Below are 16890 nucleotides of genomic sequence, written 5' to 3' on the forward strand. Positions count from 1 at the left end.
ATGACACTATCCATTGGTGCTATGTACTGAAACACCAATAGGTGGCACCATTCATCAGTAAGCAATGGTGCTGGGAAGAGAACTTGTACATTTCTACACTTTGTACCAACCTTTAGATCATAACCCCACTGTACAAATTAAAGCAGAAATTGATGTGGTTCTCACTGAAGCTTTAGAGTTACGTTACATCACAAGGACGGAATATGGTTTTCTAATGGCTCCACATCCCATTACACCGGTCCTGTATTTACTACCAAAGATCCATAAAAGTCTGCAAAATCCCCCTGGGCGTCCCATCATCTCTTCAAAGGCTCTTGCGGCCTAGTCCCCAAATACATAACCGACCAATTCTCCTTTTCAATCAATAGAAATAAGAGAAGCTCAAACTTGAATTTTGTTTCTCCCCCGGTTAGAGGATGTAAATTTAAAAGACATCACCAACATCTTCTCTCTTATCAAGCAGCATTATGGGGTAACGATCTGAAACAATTACTTACTCTTGCCAATACTAAAGTACGTAGGAAGCTGATTTGTCTTAAAATTTCCTTTTAATATTCTCACCGTAAATTCATTGATGCAGGGTTCTGGTTTTCTGAAATGTTGTCCTGGCTGACATTGCCATTTTTAATATATGTGTGAATTAATCCTAGTCTTTAGCAACGGGCAAAGTTTCTTCAATAAAGTATCCTTCTCTACAGCGTAGTAGTTAGAGCTACAGCTTCAGCGCCCTGAGGTTGTGGGTTCAAACCCTGCACTGCTCCCTGTGACCCTGGGCAAGTCACTTAATTCTCTACTGCCCCAGGTACATTAGATAAACTGTGAGCCCACCAGGACAGATAAGGAAAATGCTTGGAGTACCTATATGCAAACTGCTTTGAGTGTGGTTTTAAAACTACAAAAAGGCTGTATCCAAGTCCTAATCCCTTTCCCTGATGTTATAATGCCTGCAAGAAACCCAGAGTAGCAACATGCCTAGTCCCTCCTGCCCACCACTCATGAACCCTCCCTCGAACATCGCCGGCAGGAGGGATGCCCAGTCCCTCCTGCCAACACCCCCCCTCCCCCCCCCCAAAGTTTGTCTCCACACTCCTCATGCCTTCCCTCACCAGGGCCCCCCCCCCCCCCGGACCACCCCTAACCTGGAATTGTTGGCCAACTGGTTCCTACCTGCAACTGTCCAGCAGGCCAACCTCCGATGCAGTGGCGGGCCTGCCCCTTCACAGTGCATCATGGGATGCACCGGGAAGGGGCCTAAGGGCCTGATTTAGGAGGGTCCTTAGGCAACTTGGCCAAACTGAATCTTAGGCCCGTCTCCCAGTGCATTCGTTCGGGGGCATCCCTCTTGCCGTGATCATTTGGGGGGTGGGGTTGTGGCAAAAGGGATTGGGCATTCTTCCTGCCGGTGATGGGGGGGGGGGGGGGCACAGGCAATCACACCTGCAGCCGTTAAACTTATCACAGCAGGAAGATCCTTTGCCGTGATAAGCTCAGCGGCCATGTCAATATTTTGCTGGCCTACATTGTATGCATCTACCAGGGGCCTATGGAGATGCGTTCGGCTGCCTAAGGCTACTTCCGGGTCAAGCCACGCCTAGCCTTAGGCGAGCTTAGACAGGCTTGCGTGCCTCCCTGAGCTCCCGGAGGTGCCCCCAACATGCATCCCGATTGGCTGGTTAGGCAGCAGTTGGCCGTCTACAATCGGGACGTCGTCTATAGAATCCGGGCCTGATTGTTTCATCTCTCTTGTATCTGTTAGGTTTTGCTGTTCTTTTCTGTTTGTATTTCTCTAGGCTTTATTTCCTGAATAAACTGTTTTTAAAAAAAACAGCTTTATTGCACTTTTTTAAAGAAGAGCACCAATTCAAAGCATGCTTCATTTGAGAGCTTCAATACAATGAATGTCATATATCACTTTAAGGTGTTTGGAGCTTCGGCTAGGTAGAATACTAATGACCCTCCCTTGCCTGATTTTCCCTCTGAACTTTGAAGGAATTGGAGGAATGATCAGAGCTCCTGGAGGAGCTGAAGCTGGGCTACCAGTGGGGATCCCTCTACGGATACATTATAAAGCACCCAGCATTATATTTCAAGTCCAATCATTCCAGCACAGAGAGCAGACATTTCCCAGCTCTCGTGCCCATGCGTCAGCCGAGTGTTACGATGAAGACCTGGAAGCACGCCTCTCGTATTTCATGGGAAGACGTCTAGTGGAAAGGTAAAGTGGAACTGATTATTGAAAAACTTGCTGTCACACCATTTATGCTGGTCATGTTATTGGTTTTGATTAAATAATAACTGTAGAAAGATGCCGCTTTGTCAAAGATACAGTGATGAGCGTAACTTGTTTGTGATTGGAGCTACGAGATCCTGTTGACTTGCTCTGAGGACGGATTTCACTTTGGTTTGTGCAGGGTAAAAGCTAGAAGGATGCTAGGGTGGATAGGGAGAGGTATGGCCAGCAGGAAAAAGGAGGTATTGATGCCCCCATATAAGACTTTGGTGAGACCTCATTTAGAAGATTGCGTAGAATTCTAGATATTAAAAGGACAGAGTTGGTCCAGAGGAAGTCTACGAAAATGGTATGTGGTCTTCGTGATAAGGCGTCTGAGGACAGATTTAAAGATCTCAATCTGTATTCTTTGGAGGAAAGGCGGGAGAGGAGAGATATGATAGAGACGTTTAAATACCTACATGACGTAAAGGCGCATGGGTCAAGTCTCTCATTCGAAAGAAACTCTGCAATGAGAGGGCATAGGATGAAGTTAAGAGGTGATAGACTCCGGAGTAATCTTTTTTTAACTTTTTATTAATTTTCCATTCAAAAACAGTGCATTAAAATATACATACAACTGACTTCAAGACAGCACTTACAATCGATCAAATAGATACTAATTCAAGAACAAAAACAAAGTGGATACATACAGTAAAAATCCTAAACAGCACTTTCATTTGGTCAATGAATACAACAAAATATAATCCCCCCCTCCCTGGAAATAAGGGATTAATCCAGCCAACAAAATTTGTCAATGGACCCTACGTTAATTTAAATAGCTTATTATTACACAAAATTTCTGAATTCATTTTCTCATATTTGTAACATAAACATGAAGAACCCCATCAAAATGAGAAATTAGGTCTATCCCAATTTTTCCAGTTCTTGGTAACCATTTGCGTGGCTATCCCAGTTATTATGGAAAATAGTCTACTTTTATATCTATCCAATGGAGGTTTAGGTGACAACAATGTACCACAGATCAAAGAAGGTTTGGATAGGTACCTGGAGGACAAAGGGATTGAGGGGTATAGATAGGAGTAGAGGTAGGTTATAGGGATAGGATTAGAGGATTAGTGGCAGTTACAAAGTTAGTCAGGGGCACTGTTCAGGCAATTAGGCCTGATGGGCCGCCGCGGGTCAAGATGGACCTCTGGTCTGCCCCAGCGGAGGCAACTTCTTATGTTCTTATGATCACTGGGTCCAGGTGGTAGATGTGTGGAACAGTCTCCCGCAAGAGGCCTGGGATAGGCATGTGTGATCGTTTACGCTGTGGATGGGCCATGTGGCCTTCATCTGCCGTCATTTCTCTATGTTGCTATGCATGTTTCAGTTGTTGAGATTACCTTGAGCTCATTTTCCACACAGTGAAGGAGAAAGATTCCTTCTTGTCATCTAATAAGAAAACCTCAGTGGTCATTTGCTCTCTTCTTACATGTGGTGGAAAAATTCAGCCTGACCTTTCTGAGTAGCTTTTCCAAAGGATTAGGGTATACTTGTATAAGTTCAGGAAGATTATTTGTATCTGTGGTCTAGAAGACTTTGAGACGGTGTTGGATTGGTGAAGAGCTACAGGCAGACTCATGGAAGGTAATTTTATAACAAGTTACGTGGACTAAACGGGGGAAAAAAGGCACTTTATAGAGCCTATACTTTAAAGATACAAGTATATAAGATCCTATGTGTTTTTATAGAATTGTAGCTCAAATCTCGCGGTAATTGTGAGCAAACAGTGCCTGGTTACATTTAAGCTAAAAGGTGCAGGAGAAAATGTAGACACGTATGATATATATTCATTGTGTAAATTTGTAAAGTATATGTGTAAATATTGCCTCTGCTCACACGACGTCCAAAATGTGCCCTATATCACACCTCCACCTGATGCCAGTATGATTACAAGTCTACTTTTATTTACAGGGTAATTGTATTGCAGCCATTCTATGCATTATGAAAATGGCAAGTTCCTGGAGGAAAAGTCCATAGTCTATTATTGAGACTATGGACTTAACTGGTCAATGGACTGTGTGTGTATGTGTGTCCTTGATTCTCTAGACCAGTGGTTCCCAACCCTGTCCTGGAGGACCACCAGGCCAATCGGGATTTCAGGCTAGCCCTAATGAGACATCCAGAAAGCAATGTCAGACAGGTAGGTTGAGACCTAAGCCTGAATGCCTGCAGAGATTTCAGGTGTTGAGAGGTAGATCTGGGAGTCATCGATATAGAGGTTCCTTGAAACCATGGGAGGAGAGTAGTGTATTGAGGACGCAAGTATAAATGGAGAAGAGGAGATGTCCTAGGACAGAGCCTTGAGGTGCTCCGATTGATAGAGGATCCACCACTGCATATGCTGAAAATGCACTGGGCAAGGTAAGAAGCGAACCCGGAGATTATGGAGCCCTTGAATCCCAGGAGGTCAGAGTGGTAGATAACAGTGTCAAAGGCAGCCGAGAGATCAAGGAGGATAAGGATGGAGTAGAAGCCTTTGGATCTGGTCAGGAAGAAGCCATTAAAGACTTTAGCAATGGCAATTTCAGTGGAATGCAGAGGGTGAAAGCGTGACTGAAGTGGGTTGAGAATATGTTGAGATGAGAGGAAGTCCAGGTAACGACAGAGGGGCAATAGTTGGAGGGGCAGATAGGGTTGAGTGAGGGTTTATTGAGGAGAGTGACTACAGAAAGTTTGAAGGAATCGGGGACAATTGTGGTAGAAAGCGAAAGGTTAAGGATATGACAGATAGAGGGGATGACAATGGGGAAGATGATGCTGAGCAGATGAGTGGGTCAGAGGAACAGGTAGTATACTTGGAGGAGGAGAGGAGATGAGTAGCTTCCTCTTCAGTGATTTCAGAGAAGGAAGAGGTGACAAGGATAGATGGGAGGGAGACTGGGTGGGTAGGGGTAGGGTGAGTTGGGGTGGGTAGGTGTGGGGTAGGGTGTGGGTGGGTGTGGGGAAGGGGAGGTGATTTGATTGAGAATTCAAGGTTGATTTTGTGAACTTTGTTGTGGAAGTATTTAGCCATGGTCTGGGGAAAGATTGATTAGGGATGGGAGGTGAGGGCACTTTGAGTAAGGACTTTAGGGTGGCAAAGAGATGGTGGGAGATGGAGCCAAGAGAGTTAGTTAAGTGCATGTAACATTCTTGTTTAGGAAGTGAAGGTCAGTAGGAATTTGAAGTGGATGAAATCAGAGTGAGTGTGAGATTTAAGCCATAAGTGTTCAGCAGACCAGGCACAGATGCATAAGTTGTGGATTTTGGAGGTTAGCTAGGGCTGGGGTTTGGCATGTCTTACAGAATGCAGAGTGGGAAGAGCAAGGGTATCTAGAGCAGATGAGAGGATGGTATTGTAGGAGAAGACGCCTTCGTTGATGGAGGTAGGTGACACAGTAGTTGGGGGATGGATGAAAAAGTAGTGCAAAGATTGTGAGGGTCAATGACCTGGCGCTTCCGAAATATAGTGGTAGAGATTGATGGTGGAAGAGGGGAAGACTTCAGATGCTGAAGGTGATCAAGTAGTTGGAGGTGATCAAGTAGTTGGAGGAGAAGGCAAGGTTGAGGCAATGGCCATTCTGGTGTGTGGGGATGATAGAGCACAGTTGAAGATTGATTGAGGATGTGAGTGTGAGAAATCTAGAAGTGAAAGAATCAGTTATTTTATATAATGCTGTGTAATTAATAATAGTATAAAACCCATTTCTCTTACTCTTTCAGGGGGATGAAGCTCCTCAGAAGATGTGCTGTATTACAGTAGGTAATTAACAATGGCCAACAGTAGCTGTTTCACTTTGTCAACCTTCATTTTGAGTGGCATTCCTGGCTTGGAAGACGCACACATCTGGATCTCCATCCCTTTCTTTTTGTTGTACGTTATGGCCCTTGTAGGAAACTCTGCCATTATATTTATTATCAAAACTGAATCTAGTCTTCAGGAACCTATGTACATGTTCCTTGCTATGCTGGCAATCATTGATATGATTCTGTCCACTACCACCATCCCTAAAATGCTCAGCATCTTTTGGTTTAATTCTAGAGAAATTGCCGTCAATGGTTGCCTGGCCCAGATGTTCTTTATTCATTCATTGGCTACCATGGAATCTGGAATTTTCTTGGCTATGGCCTTCGATCGTTATGTTGCTATATGCGACCCTCTGCGACATACAACAATCTTGACCAATCCCGTCGTAGCCAAAATGGGATTAATGGCTGTGTTGAGAGGTGTGGTCTATATTCTACCTCTGCCACTCTTTATTATTACAAGGTTTACGCACTACAAAACTAATGTTATTTCTCATTCGTACTGTGAGCATATGGCTGTGGTGAAGCTTTCATGCGATGACATCTCCATCAGCAACTTCTATGGCTTTACTATTGGGCTCTTTGTGTTGATACTAGACTCAGTTCTCATTGTTGTGTCCTATTTTAAGATTGCCCAAGTGGTTTTAAGTCTCACATCCTTGGAAGCTCGGCTTAAATCTTTCAAAACATGCAGCTCCCACATCTGTGCCATCTTGGCCTTCTACACACCAATCACCATTTCATCGTTAACTCACAGATTTGGTCGAAATGTTGCTCCTTCTGTGCACATTCTTCTAGCCAATTTCTACCTCCTGGTGCCCCCTGTCTTGAACCCAGTTGTTTATGCTGTGAGGACAAAGGCAATTCGAGAGAGAATTTTTAGATGTTTGTGCTGAAAGAAAATGGAGGTCACTAAAGACCCAGTAATACCGAAGTCTCCAAAAGAGCAGTCATGCTCTACTCTCCCTCTGGATTTGATAAATTCTTCCACTCACCAGTATAGCTCCTGAAAGTTAAAGGTGTGGTGATCAAAAAAGATTTAACTGGCTAAGTCTAGATCACAGGTGTCAAAGTCGGTCCTCAAGGGCCACAATCCAGTCGGGTTTTCAGGATTTCCCCAATGAATATGTATTGAAAGCAGTGCATGCAAATAGATCTCAGGCATATTCATTGGGGAAATCCTGAAAACCCGACTGGATTCCGGCCCTCGAGGAGGGACTTTGACACCCCTGGTCTAGATGAACAGACAATATAGCAATTTGAATATAAAAATAATATATAGAGGTCTACTGCCTAAATTCTTAAGTGAGGCAGGCTGGTTCTCTTCACAATAGAAGACAATACTACTCATTCCCGATATCCCAGTATTGAAGAGAACACCAAAGACCAGTGATGAATCCCCTCCTTTCCCTGACACCCCAATACTGAAGAGAATCTTCTCTACCTTTGACCCTGCAATGAGTCCCTCCCTGATCCTTCACTGCCATCATCTTGCCCTTCTGCTTTTGCCCTAGCTCTTCTGGCCCCACATCTTGGAGCCAGAAAGGCTATCTGCCGTAAAACTCATCACACCACAATGCAAATTTGACCACTTGCATCAGCTCATTGGCTTCCCATTTCACACTGCATACATGTAACTTACAAGACACTTTTACTTGTTTTCAAGATCTGCCTCGCTGAAACACCTCCCTAACGTTTACAGATAACTGACCCCCTAGAACTCGAACTCTCAAATCCTTAGATCAAAATCATCTCATTGTGCCTACCTTCCATGAAATTATATTGGACCCCACCCGTAGTGCTATTATCTTAGTTCAGGGCCCTAAGCTATGGAACCAACACCCTTCCTTTTTAAGACTTCAAATATCCCTAGATAAATTTAAGGCCAATATAAAAACTTTTCTATTCTCCCAGGCCTGATACATACATAAGAATAGACTTACTGGGTAAGAGCAATGGTCCATCAAGCCCAGTAGCCCATCCTCACAGTGGCCAATCCAGGTCCCTAGTACCTGGTCTAAACCCAAGGAGTAGCAACATTCCATACAGAATCCCAAGGAATAGCAAGATTCCGGAATCCCAGAGAGTAACAAGATTCTAGAATCCCAAAGAGTGGCAACATTCCATGCTACCGATCCAGGGCAAGCAGTGGCTTCCCTCATGTCTTTCTCAATAACAGACTATGGACTTTTCCTCCAAGAAATTGTCCAAACCTTTCTCAAAAACCAGCTATGCTATCCGCTCTTACCACAACCTCCAGAGCTTAACTATTCAAAAATGCGTTCTCCCCCCCCCCACCCCAAGCTATCGCCCTAGACAATTGTTTGGATGGGAGATTGGAAGTGGACTTCGCACCTTTTGTTCAAACATAAGAACATAAGCAGTGCCTCCGCCGGGTCAGACCACAGGTCCATCCTGCCCAGCAGTCCGCTCCCACGGCGGCCCAAACAGGTCACGACCTGTCTGTATCATCAGAAGGGGCTCCCTTGCCACCTTGGTTTCTCATTTAAGTCCTGTCTTCCTATCGAAGTCCTAACCCTCCGGTCTTGCACCTGCACGACCTGGTTTGGTTTCTATACTTGTGTTACATCCCAACACCTCTCTCAGTATCCCACGATCCCTTTATCCTTCAGGAATCCGTCCAATCCCTGTTTGAATCCCTGTACCGTACTCTGCCTGATCACTTCCTCCGGTAGCGCATTCCAAGTGTCCACGACCCTTTGGGTGAAAAAAAAACTTCCTTGCATTTGTTTTGAACCTATCTCCCTTCAGTTTCTCCGAATGCCCCCTCGTACCTGTTGTCCCCTTCAGCCTGAAGAATCTGTCCCTATCCACCCTCTCTATGCCCCTCATGATCTTGAAGGTCTCTATCATTTCTCCCCTGAGCCTCCTTTTTTCCAGAGAGAAGAGCCCCAGCCTATCCAACCTCTCGGCGTATGAGCAGTGTTCCAGCCCTCTTACCAGTTTCGTTGCTCTCCTTTGGACTCTCTCAAGTACCTGCCCCTCTATGCTATGAATTCTTGTAGTTCTTCCCCTTTTTCCCACCACTGTCATGTCTTGACACTGCACAGACTCCTCCCTTTTTTCCCACTACTGTCAAGTCTTGACACTGCACAGACTCCTCCACTTTTTTTTTTAGTAAAAACTATAAGCCGCTTAGACATTTGTACAATAAGCAGGATTAAAAAATCACAAATAAACTTGGAAACTTGGATTTGTGTACTTTCTGCTACAGTCCTGAGCTCATAACAAGGCTGGTGGGTCCACATATTGCATAATATAAAGGGTTGACATTCAGCATAATTTAAATGGGCAGGAGAGACTTCTGCCTGCTTAAAGCACACTGAAAGGGTTGTCTGCTGATTAGAGTGGCTTTTAACTTAGGGTTGCCAGTTTTTCCAGTCGGAGAATCTGGACCCCCTAGGCCCACCCTCAGGCCTGCCCAGGTCCACCCATCCCTGCCCTGTAACGCCTGAATCCCGCCCTCAGTCCCACCTCCGCTGCCTGCTCTTGCCAGACAGGGAGGAAATCCGCGCATGCCAGATGCCACGCGATGACGGCACGCACACGCATGTGTGATGTCATCGTGTGGCATCAGCACATGCTCAGATTTCCTCCCTGCCCGACACAATTTGAGGAGGCTTTTCATATCCCGGACAAAGTGCCAGGTTTTGAAAAGCCGTCCGCACCACCGGGGAAAGCTGGACTTCTGGTAACCCTATTTTAACTGGCTAGTGTTACTAAGTGTTGTTACTCAGTTCCCTGGTACATTCTGGGCTGGGGCAGGAGGTCGAGGCAGATCCAGAAGATTTGTGAACACCAATGATAATTCAGTTTTGGTTTCTGTACTCCTAACTGGGCAGATAAGACTTTCCTGTAAGACTATCGGCCAGTGCCTATCTAACATGCAGGTGCCCTGATGACCCAGATAATTTATGGTGGAAAGAGTTTAAAGAAAGAATTTATCATCTCATCAATAGGCTGCATATTATTAGGGGTTTCTGCAGAAACTTAATTCAACATCATTGACCAGGATGTCAGGGTTCTGGATAACATACTGTAGTATCACTAGCAGAAAATCTCACCTCAAAACTTGATTGCATTTTTTTAATCGGGGAGGGATGTGCGTTTGATTTTGGATGAATGGTAAAACGTGATGAATGAGTGCGTTTAAATGAACCATATGGGGGAGGGGCCAGTTTGAACCATGTCCTCAATGGTTCCATTTGTTTTCAGCTCAAACTCTGCTGGGGGGGGGAAGGGTCACTGTAAAAATGTGGTGTATCCACATAAGTGCGACAGACTGGCTTCAGCTTGCTCTGGCTGAATATTGGTACATAGCTTTAGAGGACCTCTTTTTGATATCTAAAATACACAATCCAAGAACGAAACAAACTGTGGATGAAACAGTGAACGTTCTTGACCTTCCTTCATTTCTTCAATCAACGTCAAGATAAATATCCATATCAACCCGATATGGGCCATGTTAGGACCTTCGAAAAAGGCTTTGTTAGCTGAAACACGGCCCGTGTCGGGTTGATGTGGATATTTATCTTGACGTTGATTGAAGAAATGAAGGAAGGTCAAGAATGTTGTGTTTTGTCTACAGTTTCTTTCGTTCTTGGATTGTTCCTTTTTCTGTGGAACATCGGGTCTTCCCATTTCTGCTTTTCACCATCAAAAATACAGAGGCAGAATTATTCATTTACCTATTTACCTTTGTGTGGTACAATCACAGTAGTTCACATATCCGAGGGTTGATTCATAAGTCATGGCAACTATTTTTTTTTCTCTCGAAAATGCACCAACGCTGAAAATTTAATATATACATTTGAAAGTGTGTGATATGTTCTTAATATTGCCACCAGATGAGAGATGAGTGCAATGGCCTCTGGGAGGGAAGAAGCACAACACATGACATTCGAAATCATCGTTTTATTATGGCATACGGTGTACAACATGAACAGCAAAGTACAAGGACAAACTGTTTAAGTGTTAACGTCCTTCAAAGTAGGTCTCCCAGGTTGTCTTGTGTGTCATCCAGCTCGTGAGGGACACACGGTGGTGAATGCACAGTATTACAAGTCATTTCTGCAGTACGGGAGAAACGTCCAGAACTGCTGCACAACGCCACAAACTTACATGACAACGCTTTGAAGGATGTTAACAGATAAACATACTCACTCTCAAGCTGATTGTATACTTGGTTTAGTGAAACAGCTAACATTTATATGACAACCTACTGGCCACCAGAGCAGCTAACCTAGACCGACAACTTGCCAACCTGCTGACTTCATCCACAGACTATAAAACTTTCAAAAAAGAAACTAAAACCTTACTCTTCAAAAAACACATAAAACCAATTATCACTCTACCAACAAATTTCCAAACTCCACCTACTTCACTCGCCTCAGCAAACTAGAAAACCTTACCATACAAGCTTATGTATTAAGATCACAACAATTCTTATGTAATCCGCCTTGAACCGCAAGGTATAGGCTGAATAGAAGTCACTAATGTAATGTAATGTAATTTATTACTGGTTTATAAATGACGTGTGTAAGTGCATACTTTCCGAGTTAACCTTTATGCCTTTTCCTGAGCGGGGTGTAAATATTTCTGTCTTCCATCCAGCCATGATTTCTTCCACTTTACTCCTAGTATTTTATTGTGTAGCAATCAGTGCCCAGAACACTGGAATTCAAATCCCACTCTGCTATGTCTGACCAACTCATCCATCCATTCACTTGCAGTTGGTAAATGAGCAGATGGCTTTAGTTGGGGGTGGGAGGGCAGAAATAAATGTGCTTGTATTTCTTTTAAAATTCTATATTTGTCTCTTTAATTCTCTTATTCCTTTATTTTGGAATGTTTACCGATTCTCCTTTGCAAGAGGTATCCAACCATTGAAACTAATAGTTAATGTCTTATTAAAGAAATGACAATTTTGCATGAGGTTAAACTCTTTATAGTTTATAAAACTTTCCTTTAACAGTTAAAAGGAAAGATATATAAACTATAAAGAGTTTTACCTCATGCAAAATTGTCATTTCTTTAATAAGATATTAACTATTTTTTTCTGCGGCCCTCCAAGTACCGACAAATCCAAAATGTGGCCCCGCAAAGGGTTTGAGTTTGAGACCACTGGTTTAGAAGGTAATGGCAAACCACCTCATTAAAAGTGATGACCCCTGCAAGTTATTGGTAACACAGGGAGACGACCTTTACCTTTGACCTACTGTATTTTCAAAAGGATGTCCAAGTCGGAATAGTGACATTCAGGACAGAACATTCCCAATACAGTCTGCTCATAAATACGTGAGATGGATGTCCAGGCACTGAAAGCACAAACATCCATTTTACAAACGGAAATATCCAAATTTTGTATAGGAGAACACAAGGACACAGATGTCTGTATAGCAGCATTCTTAAAAAACGGCCATGCAGATGTCCAGGCAGAGCAGAGATTCAGCCTAGTGGTAGACTATGAACCACAGACCCAGGATCAAATCTCCCATTAACATTTCTTCTTTTTTAACTGAATGCCCTCCAGGAACAGCCCTGTGTTCTAAACGCTAGGGGCTTCTCCTCCTCTTCTCTTCCGTTTTGCTCCACTAAAATTTATTTCCATGTGCAAATTTATGCAGATAAATTCTTTTGTGAGACATTTTCCATATGTTCAGAGGAGAGCGACACGTCTGATAAAGGGTATGGAAAACCTTTCATACGCTGAGAAACTGGGGCTCTTTTCCCTGGAGAAGAGGAGACTTAGAGGGGATATGATAGAGACTTATAAGATCATGAAGGCCACAGAGAAAGTGGAGAGGGACAGAAAGAGAGAGAGAAATGGAGACAGAGAGAAATATATAGAAAGAGAGATAGAAAGAAATAGAGAGAGAGAGAGAGAGAGAAAGATTGGAGAAACTGGGACTCTTTTCCCTGGAGAAGAGGAGACTTAGAGGGGATATGATAGAGACTTATAAGATCATGAAGGGCATAGAGAAAGTGGAGAGGGACAGATTCTTCAAACTTTCAACAAATAAAAGAACAAGAGGGCATTCGGAAAAGTTGAAAGGGGACAGATTCAAAACCAATGCTAGGAAGTTTTTCTTCACCCAGCGAGTGGTGGACACCTGAAATGAGCTTCCAGAAGGCGTGATAGGTCAGAGTACGGTATTAGGGTTCAAGAAGGAATTGGACAGTTTTCTGAAGGAAAAGGGGATAGAGGGGTATAAATAGAGGATTACTACGCAGGTCCTGGACCTGTGGGACCACTTGCGCGAGCGGACCGCTGGGCACGATGGACCTCTGGTCTGACTCAGCAGAGGCACTGCTTATGTTCTTATGTTAAAGCATGGAACGATACAAAGATATTGCAATATTCACTGCTTTATTCCCCGTTCCTTTACTAACATTCGATTTGCAGACTGAGCAGAGGTTTAGAACAGTCACTACACTCCCGCAGCGTCAGAGAGAGAAGAACCATCGGCTCAGTTGTGATGATGTGACGCGTGTATACCGTATGTACTCATATTACAATACTTTGCTCGTTTAGAACAGTCACTACACTCCTGCAGCGTCAGAGAGAGAAGAAAATCGGCTCAGTTGTGATGATGCGATGCGTGTATACCGTATGTACTCGTATTACAAGACTTTGCTTGTTTAGAACAGTCACTACACTCCCGCAGCATCAGAGAGAGAAGAACCATCGTCTCAGTTGTGATGATGTGACGCGTGTATACTGCATATACTCGTATTGCAAGACCTCGCTCGTTTAGAACAGTCGCTATACTCCCGCAGCGTCGGAGAGAGAACCATCGGTTCAGTTGTGATGATGTGACGTGTGTATACTGCATATACTCGTATTGCAAGACCTCGCTCGTTTAGAACAGTCACTACACTCCTGGAGCGTCAGAGAAGAACCATCGGCTCAGTCACGATGATGTGAAGTGTTATTACTTAATATGACCATTTTTTTCCCATCTATTAATTGTCAGTCCTACTCCAATCCCACCCTAGCCTAGCCCCCAATCCCATCCCCAATTTCTTCCATTCATTTTTCATGTACACATAATATCGTATTAATTCATAATGGTAAGCACAAAATTTTAAAAAACTACAAAGCACACTATACGCAAAGAAAATGTTAATTATCATTTATATTTGGGGGATTTCAAAGATGTCAAGGCAGATGACTTTAAAATATGCAATGTCACCTCAGTAACTATAGAAAAATAGACAAATATAGTGCAAAATATAGACAGCAGATATAAATTCTCAAAATCGACACATTTTGATCACTAAATTGAAAATAAAATCATTTTTCCTACCTTTGCTGTCTGGTGATTTTATGAGTCTCTGGTTGCGTTTCATTCTGACTGTGCATCCTTTCTTTCATTTCTTTCTTTCTGCACTCAGGCCCAACAATTGTCCCTTTCTATTCCCTCCCTACTTCCTTCCTTTGTCTTTAGTGTCCCTTCCCATGTCCTTAGTGCCCCCAGTGCCTCCTTCCCATGTCCTTAGTGCCCCTTCCTATATCCTTATTGCCCCGGTGCATCCTTCCCTTATCCTTAGTGCCCCCAGTGCCTCCTTCCCTTATCCTTAGTGCCCCTTCCTATATCCTTATTGCCCCAATGTCTCTTTCCTATGTCCCTTAGTGCCCCTTTTTATGTTCTTAATGGCCCCAGTGCCTCCTTCCATGCCTTTAGTGCCTCCTTCCCATGTCCTTAGTGCCCCTTCCCATGTCCTTAGTGCCCTCAGTGCCTCCTTCCTATTTCCTTAATGCCCTTTCCCATATTCTTAGTGCCCTCAGTGCCTCCTTCCTATGTCCTTAATACCCCTTCCCATGTCCTCAGTGCCCCCAGTGCCTCCTTCTTATGTCCCCCTACTGCCTTCCAGCCTTTGTCCCACCCCCTCCCCCGAAGCCAGCCTCTCTTGTTCCCTCCCATGCCCAATTTAACCCCCCCCCTTGGGTCCGCCACCGCTGCTTGCCAGCCTGTCTCCTTACCTCCCTCCACCACCAATTCAACCCCTCCTTCCCGGTCTGCCACCGCCACTGCTTGCTGCCCAGAAGCCTTCTTCCCAACGTCAATTCAGATGTCAAAGAGGAAGTTCCGGGCCAGCCAGGTAGCAATTGGCTGGCCCGGAACTTTCTCTCTGACGTCAGAATTGACCTCGGGAAGAAGGCTTCTGGCCGGCAAGCAGCAGCGGCGGACCGGGGGAGAGGTTGAATCTGGCTGGAGAGAGGTAAGAGAGGCTGACAAGCAGCAGCGGCTGCGGACCTGAGGGGGATTTGAAATCGGGCGCTGTAGGGAGGGAAGGAGGGAGGCTGGCTTGGTGCAGCAGGGAGGGAGGGAGAGCGATCACGCACAGCTTTGGAACACTGTCCCTGAAAACGGGACATTTTGGCATCCCGAAGCTGTGTGCGGGGACAACAGGACAGGGGATCTCAAAACAGGACGGTCCCATTCAAAATGGGACGTATGGTCACCTTATGTATACTGTATGTACTCGTATTGCAAGACTTTGCTTGTATATATCAAGTTAAAATGTATTGAGATGTTTTGCTTGTCTTACAAAACATTTGCAATCCAAGGTTTTACTGTACTTTGCCTTCTGAAAACTGAGATATTTCAATAATTTCAGAATAAAAATACTGTTTTCAGAGCAGCTTTTTTTCCGTTCATTTAGGTCCCAGAGTTCCTTTTTCTGATTCTTAGTTTTGTCATAACTATCTTCCCAGGATGGCCTGTCCATTTTGTCCCTAAGTGTCCTGTCCAGCATCCGTCCCCTGCATTCATCATTCCTCTGTCAGAATCACCCCTTTTCAAGCAATGTCCCCGTGTCTAGCGCTCTTTCAATCGAGCATTCTTCTCCATGTCTGTCCCTCTCCGTGCCCAGCATTGCTTCAGTGACTAACTTGCTTTTCCTCGGCCCCAGGAGCCCCAAAGCAACATACAGGATTCTCCATGAAGAGAGGTTACTCCTGCCCTCCACCAAGCTCCCAGACCCCTTGATCTCTGTTACTAGAAATTTAGGGAGGAGCAGAGGGGGGAGGGGAGGGGAAACAGCCCAAGAGCGTTCAAGTTACACAAAGCCCCAGACAAAGATCTTGTTCCTCAATTTCAAGCCGCGTGAAACTGAAACGAGCTTTTCGCTCTCACTTCCAGGCAGAACCATGGCTGCTGTACACCCTGTGGAGAGTCTGCAAGAAGAAGCTTCTTGCTCTATCTGTCTGGATTATTTTACGGATCCTGTGATCACAGACTGTGGCCACAACTTCTGCCGCTCCTGCATCACTCAGTTCTGGGAGGGCAGAGACACGGCCTCCCCCTGCCCCCAGTGCAGGAGAATGTCTCGGATGAGCACCCTGCGGCCTAACAGGCAGTTGGCAAACATGACGGAAATGGTGAAAAAGCTCGGGCAGACTCCAAAGAGGCCAAACCAGGAGAGTCGGTGCGAGAAGCACGAAGAGAGCTTGACGCTGTTTTGCAAAGAAGACCAGAGAGCGCTCTGTCTGCAGTGTACGAAATCCCAGGACCACCGCTTCCACAGGGTGATCCCCGTGGAGGAGGCGGAGCAGGAATACAAGGTGTGTGTCTCTTGCAAATCTTGGCTACCCGGCTGGATCTGGCAATTTCCCACCATCTTCACCTGTCTCTCATCCAGCCAATTCCATCTCTCTGACCGCCTTCTTCCATTCCAGTTATGCTATTTGTATTACAAATAAGCTTCTATCCTGCAAATCCTGGCACCTCGGAGTTCAAAGCAGGTTACATGCAGCGTTATTTCTAGGGTTACTAGACGTCCGGATTTTCCCAGATATG

General features: G+C 44.7%; 3 protein-coding genes across 8 annotated transcripts in view; 2 read left to right on the top strand and 1 right to left on the bottom strand.

The window, feature by feature from the left end:
* ART1 (ADP-ribosyltransferase 1) overlaps window positions 1-16890 on the bottom strand; it is a 57768-nt gene that overhangs the window by 39865 nt on the left and 1013 nt on the right. The window lies entirely within an intron of this gene.
* LOC117362323 (olfactory receptor 52M1-like) lies at window positions 6025-7042 on the top strand (the record flags this gene model as incomplete). Its single annotated transcript, XM_033948554.1, has 1 exon — window positions 6025-7042. A coding segment is annotated over one exon (936 nt), but the record flags the coding sequence as incomplete, so codon positions are not given.
* Window positions 16136-16890, top strand: part of LOC117363129 (E3 ubiquitin-protein ligase TRIM39-like) — a 40109-nt gene continuing 39354 nt past the window's right edge. For 2 of the 6 annotated variants that reach the window (XM_033950447.1, XM_033950451.1), the window contains exon 1: window positions 16136-16655. In XM_033950447.1, coding sequence (XP_033806338.1) covers window positions 16242-16655 — 414 coding nt within the window. In that variant the 5' untranslated portion in view covers window positions 16136-16241. The remainder of the gene's footprint in view (window positions 16656-16890) is intronic. The other 4 variants (XM_033950452.1, XM_033950450.1, XM_033950449.1 and 1 more) reach the window with 3 other exon arrangements.

This window comes from Geotrypetes seraphini, chromosome 6, assembly GCF_902459505.1.
Source record: "Geotrypetes seraphini chromosome 6, aGeoSer1.1, whole genome shotgun sequence".
NCBI lineage: Eukaryota > Metazoa > Chordata > Amphibia > Gymnophiona > Dermophiidae > Geotrypetes > Geotrypetes seraphini.